Raw genomic sequence first — 12,120 nt, forward strand, 5'->3', positions numbered from 1 at the left:
ACACACCTTTAAATTTATTTTGTTGCACTTTCTCTTTACACGTTGCAGGTACACTCACTTACCTAAATAATCTAGGCATCCTCCGTTTTTTTTTTCACATTCTTGCATCGTAAAACAGCAAAATAACACTACGTTTCATTTTTATTATTATTTTGTAATTCTTCAACGCGTTCTTTCATCCAACATATATATTATAAGCGACAAAGAGATTTGATTCGCGAGATGTTCCGCAGCGCGGTGTGAAGAGGTAGCGTTGAAAATGAGAATAATTACCGGTTGTCCGTTCGTCGTTCCTCTCTGTGCTTGCTTACTTCCGGTTTGTCTGTGAGAGAGAGAGAGAGAGAGAGATTGTCACCGCGAAGTGCAGAAAGACGAGTACCCCGTGATCGAGGGGTATGTACTCATTGTCACGTATGTTGGTTCGCGTATGTAAAAGAACCAAGGAGGAACGGCACTCGCACCGAGGTACTTGAACCCCAGATTTAATCGCCCAGCAGCAGCAGCGACGGCGGCAACTCTCGCAAAACTTCCTATTCGCGAGAGGGAATCGCCGTTAACCTTCGTCTGGTTTTTATTGTTAGCTTTTATCGCCTAGGATGCGAATTTGAATATCGTATAATTCCCTTTCTGTAAATCGGTGCATGTGGAGCAACCTGCAGCGGCGGCAAACTTGGCCATCTATGCACTCGACTCGTAAAGACGACAAATGGAAGGAGTAAACGACAGACGACGATTCGTCTCGTACTTTTCTTGTATCTTATTCTTGTACCCAGGCAACGAGCTGGCCCGGGGTTGACATTCCGAATTTGAAAAGTTCCGAGAACGGCGAATTTTGAATTTTTTTCGTGGCGAAAGTTGAAGTAAAGATATCGAACTTTGACGAATCGTCAAAGCTTCGAATGGTCCGAAAGTGCGATGTTTCGAAAGTGAGAAAATTACTAAAAACTGAAGCATCGAAATTACGAATGATCGAAAATTTTGAGTTCTGTGAATTTACGTCTTAGTGAAATTTCACCGCTTTAATCTTTCTTTGTTTTGGATTTTCGATATTTTTACGTTTGGAATCTTGTTCATTCGGATTTTCGGTTTTTCTGACTTTTTACACCTACTCGCTGTGCGTGTGCGCTTTAATTTTCGGAATTATACCGTATCGAAACATTATTTTTCGAAATTTTACTCAACCGCAAACTTTACTTTTCAGAACTTTGCTCTATCGTAACTTAAATTTTCGGAATCTTGCGTTTCTAATATTTATTACCGGCTTTTCAAAAGCAAAAATCAAAATATTACCTCATCTGTTACAATAATCCGACCTCGGAGAAGAGGAGAGGAGAGGAGAAACAGGCGATTCTTCTTTTGAGCTGGCGCCAGCGAAATGTGTCCCCATCTAGCATCCGATAATGCTATGCGGTCCATCGATCATTCCCTTGATATCCGCCTGACGGACGTTTCGATACGAACGCTTCCGTCGGTCACGTGAGTTTCTCCGGGGAAGATGTACATGCTTATCCGTACAACATTCCTTCCGAGGTCACGTTCTGTTCGATATTCTGAATTTACTTTTCCACCTTTTTAGTCAACTTGAATATGTGTATATTTATATGTACATTCTTTTTTTTCCACCCTCAAAATTACGTGTATTCTTGGAAAGAAAATCTCTGGCAATGAGACGAAAGATCAAACATGGACACTTTCGATGCAATATTTTCTCGTTATAGTTTCAAGATTGTTGTCGCGCGAGTTTTTCAATTATCTTGACGTTGCTACAAAAACGGTATTGAAAACAGCATTATTTCAACGCTCCTTCCGCAGCATTGAGACAAGAATTTCAAAATAGTTTTCCACCTCGTACGCATGTACATTCGGAGTTGTTTCATAACGAGGCAAAGTCCCGTTGTAACGCCATTTAGGCTCGTGGCTCGTTATCTATGCAATATTATATATATTTCTCTGCAGGGTGCGTGTCGGAAGATGTACATATAGGCGTAACTTGAGCGTCGATGAAAAAAATTAAAAATATGAAAGAAAACTGTTCTCGTCGTTAGGTAGAGTCGAGAATTCCCGCATGCTTGCGAGCGGAACTGAAAATTGAATCACCGTCGTCTACACGGTTGACGAATTCGTCGCGTGGTGGAACATTTCCAAGTTTAATCGCACGTTATACGCGTCTTCTTCATTAGCAAAAAACAGGTGGAGAAATTTTGCTTTTTTTTTTTTTTTTTTCACCTACTCTTTGAAGAGTTAATTACTTTCGCGGTTTGAACGGGGAAAATGATTTGTCGAAACTGCGTCATGGTTGTAATTTATATATAAACAACGTATAACGTATAATGTAAAGTAAAGATAGAAGTTTAAAACAGCAGTCGGTTTGTTTAGTTCTGCTTTGCATTGTAATTGGAAAATGTAGTTTCTGCTTCCGTCTATTGTTGAACGGCTATTATTGTATCCGCGCTTGGAAGTACAGGGTACAATATATATATATAAATACACACACACACACATATATATATATATGTACGAATACACACCCTTTCTTTGCTGTTATAATTAAATAATTGTTTGCAGAATTGTGTAAAGGTGTGTGTGTGTGTGTGTAATATACACGCCTATAATCACGCGTGTAGCTACATATGCCAGGTAGTTTTGTTTGCACAGGTGTGTCTCGACGAGGGGGAAACGATGTAGCAACGCTCACGTTGCGATCGCGTATTTTCTTTCTACAATCCGCGTTTTAATCTATCCACACCTGCCTATTTATGGGTATCACGCATGTCCCGTGATTCCGTCCAGTCCTCGTCTGTTCTGTGTACGATTTATCGTAAAAAATGGTCGTTGTGTGTATAAGAAAGTTATAGAATTAAGCAAATGATGATTTTTTATTGTAATATGATTAATTTAGTTACGTATTTTTGTTGACTCGAGGCACTGAGTTTTGCTGAACAATACTGTGTAACTTTAATGTACGGCAAATTCTTAATACAGTTTATAAACGTTGGTGGGGATTAAATGCGTCGCGTTGCGGGAACTTGATCCTTTAAAAATAATCGCTACATGGTACATGTATATATGTATATAGTTTCAACCGTATTTCTCAACCGAATGCCAATCTGATTTCCTTCTCGCTCTTACTTTTACTCTCGTGTGATTATATACTCACTTGTATCGTTTTCTGTTGCACGTATATGTGTACGATTACGTGTGTGCACGAGGTGTGCATATACTTACCTATAATAATAAGATATAACGCCTCAACGAGTTTCAACTTTCGATTGGTTAATTGCGATCATAATTAAATTCAACGCGGTATCGCGCCTGACTTGATTTTTATTTTTATAAAATTTATAGGCTTATTGATTAGCCGTATCGTGTAGCGTATCTGCAAAATTTGATGCAGTTTTGTACCTCTCTCTCTCTCTCTCTTGGAACTTACGTTGGAATAGGCTCAATGAAAATAAGATGCAGAAATTGAAATAGAGGAAGCTTTCGACACTTTGCCCTGGTTAGACGAAATAGAATCGGGGACGAAAAATAGATATCGTGAAAGAAAGGAACTGAAGCTTCAAATTGCAGCTCGTATAACATATATACATACATATATATCAATTGGAAAAAGGAAAAAACGCGGCGAACGAATGTATCGTGTCTACAAAACGAGTGAGAAATGTCAGCTCCACCTGCAATTACGTACCACACGATGATGTGAATAGAAAGCGACGTATAGAAAGCTTGAAATGAAATTGAAATTGTTCAGTCAAAGAGCCAGAAGAGCAGAAAGTGTTGTTTTTCTATTTTCTTTTTCCTCTCAACGTCGTTTTTGCTGCCCACAAACATGCGGATAAAGGGATTGTCTAACGGATCTTAATATAACGCGGTATCGTGCAAAGTGAAAAACTAAAAAGAAGCTCGCAGGCTTCATCTTCACTTCGAAATGAATGATCGATTCGGTAATAGATCAGTAATAATCGCTGGATCGGATGTTCGGATCAATTGTTCAACGTTCATTCTCCTTTGCTTCTTGGACGAAGCGTTTTTTGGGCGACACCCTGTACATTCTTGAGCTCTATATTGCATGTTGAACTAACCAAAGATGAATAAAAATTAAAAGAAAAGGAATGTAACAGCAACTTTGACTGTGACGATTCATAGCCTGGATGCGAAAAATGAAGATTTCATTTCTAAGTTATCATCAATTATAACTTTGCGTTTTTCTGTAAGTTTTTCAACAACATACGATGAACGAGAATTACATGAATTTCAGTTTATTTCCAAAATATCCAAATTTATATAAAATACACGCATACTAGTACGGAAAAAGCATGAATTTTTGATCGACCGAATTATACGACTCGGTCATATCGGTTTTGATGAATTTTCCATTTTCGCTCCACACCCTACCGTACGGTATTCGTGCCCCGTTTTCCTCGTACAGAGAGTACAGTTAGTTAACACACGCGTTCAAGATTATATCGGTGACGTCATCGCAGGACCGGCGATTGGGGCCAAACGGCTTGAACCCCGACCGTTTTACGAATCACTCGCTGGTCTCGTGCCCTGTTCTTCGGTCGGCCCATCCATTCGCGCCTCTATGTTTCATTATTGGTGCTCGTGATTCATCAGCATTAATCAGTGGATACGTTGTTGCACACGTCGATGCTCAAGGAGAATATACCGGTTCCGATCTCTCGGAACAACCAAAAGCATCCACGCTTTGGAACGACGATACGTGCTTTCCGTAGAATAAAAAATAACCGATCGCGAAATAGTTTTACTCTTATTACTTTATACTATTAATTTCTGCCGTTTTGTTTCTCGCGGAAACACCTCGAGGGTAGAATATGATGTTCGGTCGAACGTACGTTTATTTTCGAGATGATTATCGGTCATAGTGTTTTCTAACTAGTCTTCGAATTTCGACCCTGACCTAGCGAGTGATGCGGTATTCGCAAACACGTATACGGAGATATTCTAGGAATTACTCGCAACTCGGATCGGAGTATAACTTTAACTAGTTAACGAACTAATTGCTACTTTCCGACGGTGTGGGTCGGGACGATTAGCTCCGTAAGCCAGCGAGTATTCTTACGCAAGCACAAGTTATACGTCGGAGCGTGGAACGTTGCTCGAAGAGTGGAAATAATCGATTGAATTCGTAATCACGTTCACGTGCATCGTATATTTCGCCACAATACTCGCGATCCCTTTCGTCGATTGTCGATTCTCTTTCATTGTGTACAAAGCAACGGTACCGGAGCATCGATTGTTTAACGTTACGCTGAAATTTCGAAGGTAACGATAAAAGAAAAACCGACCCCTTTCGACATATCGAATCGAAAAATATTCCACCAACGTCGGAGACCTTCGGACAAACAACGAGGATAAGCGTACAATTAGGGGTTAAAAAATGAGGAAACAAAAAAGACAGGTTCGTGTCGGAATTGTGACGGAGGAAGTGGGCGGCGACGTCTCGGCCGACCGAGGTGTCAAATATTAATGATTTTCACCGCGTGTCAAGAGTGCAGTAGCCCCTTGGAAAGGATCGTCTTGGCTCTCTGGTCACGTTCCTCAAGACCATCGCAACGCTTCCTCCGGTTGCATAGGTGTAAAGGAGAACGCCAGGGTCCGGCATGGTGAAACTACCCGTACACCCAACCATCCTCGGAAACCTTCGCGCACTCGTGTCGTACCCACTCCGTCGCTTCCATTCCTTTCCATTCCATTCCATTCCATTCCATTCCATTCCATCCTCTCACACTTTCGACGCCTCACGCACACACACGCGTGAAAAACGTCTCGTTGTTCGCCCGTCGGAGATAGGAGCGTGGGCATGGGGCACGGACACGAAGCCCCCATCCGTGTACCACTACGGTAACCGGGAACGAACGAACGAACGAACGAACGACCGACTGTCTCTCTGTGTGTTTGACAGCAGTCAGTAAGTCGGTTACATTCATCCGCGAACCGGCCGTAGTCGACCGTACAATAATGACTGGCCACCTCCTCACTTACTTCACTAGACTTCGAGACTTGTACTCGGGGTTTCTAGTTAATGTTTAAACGGTCGTTGAACGATACGGGAATTCGTTTTGCTCAGGTGATACTCAGGAGTCTTTTACTAGGTATACCTGCTAGTCGTTCTTTTATTTCCTTCTTTCTTTCTTTCTTTCTTTCTACTTGGACTGATGAACGTGCTTTGGACAAAATCGGTATTCACGTACACACACACACACACACCGGTCATAATGGTATTCGACAATAATGTCAGGGTGAGATAGTGTCTTGCGGTGAAAAAGGAATCGGAAGTGAATCGTGCTCGGTGGGATTGACCTACTCGTCGTCGGCATCGGATAATCACGTCGATCGGATCTTCCTTATTCTTGATACCATTTCTACGCGATTGGTTTACTTCGTTAGCTAGGAAGTCTGCGTTCATTGGAATTTAAGAGAAGAAGGAGAGCAAGGAAGGTCTAAATTCTGAACTCTGGCTATCGGCTTGGGCGTTGCTGAATCTTTTACGCAATATAGTTTGCCTCGCGGACGTTCGCTCTTTATTTCTTAAATACCGAGGCAATTGAAGAACGGGTCAAAGCCGATTGGTCATTGAGAAGGAATATCAAAGTAATTGTAGAGATAGATGACAGCTGCTCCCTGTGTGCCAACTTTCTGCATACTTTTCGATTTCTTCGACAACGAATTGTGCCAACTGGCGAGTGGATAACCAGATGTGCAGGTTGTAGTGTTGGTGGTAGTGTTGGTGGTGTTTCATCCACAGTGTCGGCGGGTTTGACGCTGTTTATTTGATAGTAGTGCGCGTGCAAAAAGGGAACCGAGCAAATGTATAATCCGGAATTACTGAAGACCGTCTGGACGAAGATCGGACAAATGTGTGGATACATGATGTGCGCAAAGTCCTATCTCTCAGGCGAGTTGTTTTTTACGTATTATATTATTATGCGTACATATTTATATGTATATATACACATGATATACGTGTATACAAAATACCCCGCATAACTTGGCTTCTACTTCGGTTTTTCTATGCCTGTACACGTTTATCCTTGGGTGTTTATATTCATTCGATATATATCTCCGCCTCTTCACGTTTATCTAAATGACAAGGACCTGTTTTTCTACGTTATTACAAGTTTAAATAAATCAACCAGCCATTGATACACGGTGCCGATGTACGCCTACCTCCTCTTGGACACGTTTAATCGCCTCGAGAGTTGAAACAGCGAATACCTAAATATTGTATTTCAGAAGGCCTTTTTTAATTTAACAGGTTTTACCGTGAATTTTGCGAGGCGTCCGGAATACATGTTTCTTACTCGTTACGACGATTTGCAAGTCTGAAATAACTTGTACAAGGTTTGTGATTTTTACGCTTTTCTTCGCGTCGCTGAACATCGTTATAATAATAACAAAAATAGTAACAATATTCATTCAAGATGACGATTGAAAGAAGGAGCGATTTTTTTTCTGGGATCGTTTGAAATAGTCAATAAAAATCCATCAACGGCTGAGCAAGCGATTCGGATTTTCGTCACCGTGACGACTGAACGTTTGGAAATTTTACCGGAAATAGCGCCGTAATCGTCTCACCGATATATTTCCTGACGCACACCTTGCAGGACATTATTATGCATTTACTACTTTCACCCGTGACTGTATTTGTACAGCCTGATTCAAATCGAATATGCGATCTATTTGCGGATCGTGACGCGAAATTGTCGACTGAAAAAATTAACGGTAAAGAATGGGAAAAAAATACGCAGCTATTCAGAGAAATTACTCGCAAGAAAAACATGGTCAGTTTAATTATACGTAAAAGACGTTCTTTTCTTGAGATTGCTAATGTACTCGTTGTATGTACGTCTCTTCTTATTCTTCTTTCATTCAATTAACACTTGAATTTTCAACTGACGTTACGGTTGCAGATTTTAGACGCGTTTGTTCGATTCTATTGTAACTTCCGGTTCTCTGTGCGTACGGGAATAGTATTTTATAAACATATGTGTATATTATGTATCTGTATCGCATATTTATTTTTGTGCAAATAACCCAGTGTTATATTTTTTATGGATCACGGTATAAAATAACATGTGACTTTGGGGGACGCTGAGGTTTTTCCTGATTTTGTGTACAGTCGTCTTCGTCTTCGTCGTTGAGCTTACCGTAGCATAACGCTTTTGCGGCCGCGTAGTTCGGCGATATATTATTTTTACGAAGCTTACGCAAGGGCCTAAATGTTCTTGTTTCTTTTTTTTTTGTTTTTTTTTTTACTTTTATCTCTCCTTTTTCTTCGCGTCTTGTTTTATTTTATTTTGTGGAAAATTTCCACGCTGCCGTACCGCAAGAGAGAGAGAGAAAGAGAGAGAGAAACTTGCAGCTAAAACTGTCAACGCGACTATATCTATTGTCATAGCTTCACAGATGGATTTGGCACTTTTATGCCTGACTTATAGCTTCCACATTATTGCTGCAAACGTTTCACGACTATGCCAAAGGAACGCTAATCTTGTTAACAATTTTGTTGGAATTTTTTTTTCAAGGTTTTCTGACATCGGTAAAGAGCTGCGTGTATGCAAGATACTTTAAATTGACGAAATTCTTTCGAGGAATTTTACAAAATTCTTTACTCTCTATGCCAGCAATTTATTTTCAACTAATCTTCATTGCAAATGGTTGATTATTTTTTAGTTCCCTTGTACCGGCGTTTCTTGCTTTTAATCTTTGAATATTTTGCGTGACTTTGAAACTCTCTTGAAAAACGAATCAAGTGACGTAGAAAGCCTCTCAATCATTTCTCATTTGAGAGTCCCCGCCTTACAGTGTATACATATATATTATATACACGTATAGAAGGCTGACGAGTGACAGCTGTTAAAACAGCGAGGAGAGTTTAATTATAATTGTGATTGAGGTCTTTTGCATAAAACTTTCAAAGTTCGTTTCTTTTTTTTTTTTCTTTGTTGGTCCCTTTTTCTTTTTTGATATTCGTTACGTGACGTTAACGATTTTTACGACAAAATTTCAAGATGTAACTTGTACTCATATCGAAACGTTCGCGAATGCTTGAAAAAAATTTGAAAGCCGATCGAGTTACCGAAAGCTCTTCAGATATCACCGTTACAAGAAATCGAGATTGTCTTCCATTTAAAAACAATCGATCCAGAGAAAAAGTCAAGATACAGTAATAGTACGAGCTGTTTTATAAAAAATTTCTTTCGCCAATTTTTATGCCATCGTATGCAAAACATTTTTTTACCGGTCATCTCTGAGATCGATATATTATTTGTATAATCCTCTCATAAAATGTTTCAGTATTTGGGTTAAAAAATCGTGAGCATTTTGTGCACGCTTCATGATTTGAAAAATTCTTCTGTATCTTGATTGTAGAAATTTGATAGACTGCTATTTATAGATACGTGAACTAACTAGTTTTTTTTTTTTTTTTTTTGTTTTTTCATCTATAATTGCGAATGCGCAAATTCATGGCTATCATTCGTTTTTTCTTCTCAGTTTACTCGTTAATTTTATTTGATTTCCTCTTGATTGCGAAGAGACTCAAATAGCGATTCGAGTCAGGATTGAATTCGGGCACGCGAGGTGATAGCTAACTGGCAATTCGTATCCTCCCGTTTCGCTGTAGGAATAATTAAAATTCAAACGCCGAATTCGCACGTTTCAATTGCTACCGTTACTTTTTCCATTCCTGTATGGATAAAGCCACCGGCTGCCGTTCGTGTGAATTGGGCTTAATTTGCATCGGACAGCTATGTGGATTAAAGTATTTTAATTTGCGCCAACGTCTGCGTGCAGTTTCTCACATTATCCTGTACACATTACAGTACTTTTTAAACCGCTGGCGGAAATTGTGTTCGTTGATACCGCTTATATACAGGTATATACCCTTATTACGATGTAACCGTGATAAGCGTATTTTTTTTTTTTTCTTTTCATTTTATGTTGTATAATTATACAAATATACAAATACACGAAATGTGGAGTAAGGTCGTATTTTATTTATTTCATTAATAAACAAGGTATTGCGCGTGATTGTACACCTACATATGAAATAATAAAGTTAATGGGACAAGTTATGTAACACACTGAAAATTCCTGAGAAATAACGTATCACTGCTTTTCTTTTTCTCACGTCAAACCGTTTCGTCATAATTTTTAAGAATCTGTGAGGACATTTTTTTACTCATCAAATTTCATTACACATGCCTCGACTTGTTGGTTTCGGGCGAGTACCTTTTTTTTAAAAATAGTGGGAAAACGGCTTGTCCTTGGTTTGATAAAACGTTGAAATTGATCGGAATGGCCTGATTTGTTTTTTTTTTTTTTTTTTGCTACTCTTACCGTTTTTAGTTCCGGCTTCTGAAATCGAGTTTCGGCCGGAATGGGCACACCTACGTGTCAGGAATCTCAGTCACTGTAGGAGCAGTTAGCGTGTACGTGAGTGACTAATCATTCCATCAACTCCGTTCCACAACCAACCCGCATTTTTCACGGTCTCCCGCAACGCGGTGTTCGACATTTTTTCACTTTATCGTAGCTTCATTTTTTCTTTTTCATTATTATTATTATTATTATTATTATTATTATTATTGTTGTTGTTGTTGTCGTTGGTGCTATTATCAGTATTATTATTATTGTTATTGTTATTCCGATTCACGATATGCAAACGATTATCCTTCAATATTATTATTGCTCATATTTTTAGGCGATAATTTATCGCCATCTCCAAGACGTCGAGGAACTCGTTTAAGAATTATTCAAATTGTGTTAACTGATTTTTTCACTGTGGATCGATTTACAATTGTTGTTTTTTTTTTTTTCAGTATAACATAAATTATGTAGTGGATTTTGTGTAGTGGAAGCGAATAAATATTTATTTTTTTCACCTATTCTAAGGAAGGAATTTGAGTTTTCGATCATGGTTATCGACGACGACGAATAAACTAAAACTGTGTTTCAAAACAGAGAAACTTGAACAATATCATCATTAATTATTATATATATAAAAAAAAAAGAGGGAAATATTTCTTCGATTTATCAAAATCGTCGTCCGCGTTGTCTCACTGCGGTAAAATTATTACTCCCTTGAAATAATTATGCATAACGAGATTATTCAAGGGTCTCTGAAAGATTGAAGGCGTTTCGCGGGCGTTTTTTTATTATCACGCCTTAAAGGTACGCGAGATAAATGAGTGATGAAATAATTTTAATCTTTACGATTGAATTGCTCTCTACGCGTTTGGTAATATCTATGCACAATATGCGTGAATACGGTTTAAATAATTGTACAGGAAGTCGAGTGACTTGCGACTAATTTTCGAAATGCGGGGTAAAAACATCACGGTTACGTAATATCATTCATCGATTTTATAACACGGGAATCTCTTTGTGGGCGGCTGGGGTTTGCATGTGTTGAATGCGGAAAGGCGTTGCGAGCGATCGCTTGACGCACATATTACCCACATATGTTTAAACACACGTATAGTACAGCGCTTGAACCTTTTAACGTTGGTTAGATTTACACATCGTTTTATAAGCGGTTATTTATGCATATAAATGGATACACCGAGTGGCATAATCCGCGTTATAAGATTCGATTCGCGCGCGCGCGTGGGATGAAAATCCAATCACATCGCGAGTAACGAATTTAAACAATTGTTAATAATGCATGTGTCGTATGTTACGATGTTATGTTACGTACCGATATACTTTCAACGAGTTATACCGTTTTAATATACATGTAGTAAATATTGTTTATTTCAATACCATTATACAAGTTTTGAAAATCTCGCGAAACGATCACCGTCGCTTAATTATATTATATTATGTATAACGATTTGTATGATTGTAATGTTCCTGATAAATTTTCAACGACATTGTTACACAAGCCAACGATTATACATTTATGTCGCCTTGTTGCTCCGATTTATTATGCATAGAGTACGGTTGGATTTCTCCAGTTTTATAACACCGTCGCAGCAAGCATCCAGCTGGTTTTTCTGACTTGAATTTTTATCGAGCTTCCTATCTGGGATAGTTTGTTGGCACTCTGCCTGCCATCCTGCCGCATTTCGCGGTTAGGGGTGCAGCAATGTC

General features: G+C 39.0%; 1 protein-coding gene across 4 annotated transcripts in view; it reads left to right on the top strand.

Annotated features, from left to right (window-relative positions):
* Positions 1-12,120, top strand: part of LOC107224814 (serine/threonine-protein kinase tricornered) — a 121,798-nt gene that overhangs the window by 49,113 nt on the left and 60,565 nt on the right. Inside the window, exon 1 of one of the 4 annotated variants that reach the window (XM_046731664.1) lies at positions 5,950-6,919. The exons of the other annotated variants lie outside the window; for them this stretch is intronic. Within the exon in view, the coding sequence (XP_046587620.1) occupies positions 6,832-6,919 (88 nt within the window). The 5' untranslated portion in view covers positions 5,950-6,831. Of the gene's footprint in view, positions 1-5,949; positions 6,920-12,120 lie in introns of those variants that run through there. 4 annotated transcript variants of the gene reach the window in all.

Source organism: Neodiprion lecontei, chromosome 2 (genome assembly GCF_021901455.1).
Source record: "Neodiprion lecontei isolate iyNeoLeco1 chromosome 2, iyNeoLeco1.1, whole genome shotgun sequence".
NCBI classification, from domain to species: Eukaryota; Metazoa; Arthropoda; class Insecta; order Hymenoptera; family Diprionidae; genus Neodiprion; species Neodiprion lecontei.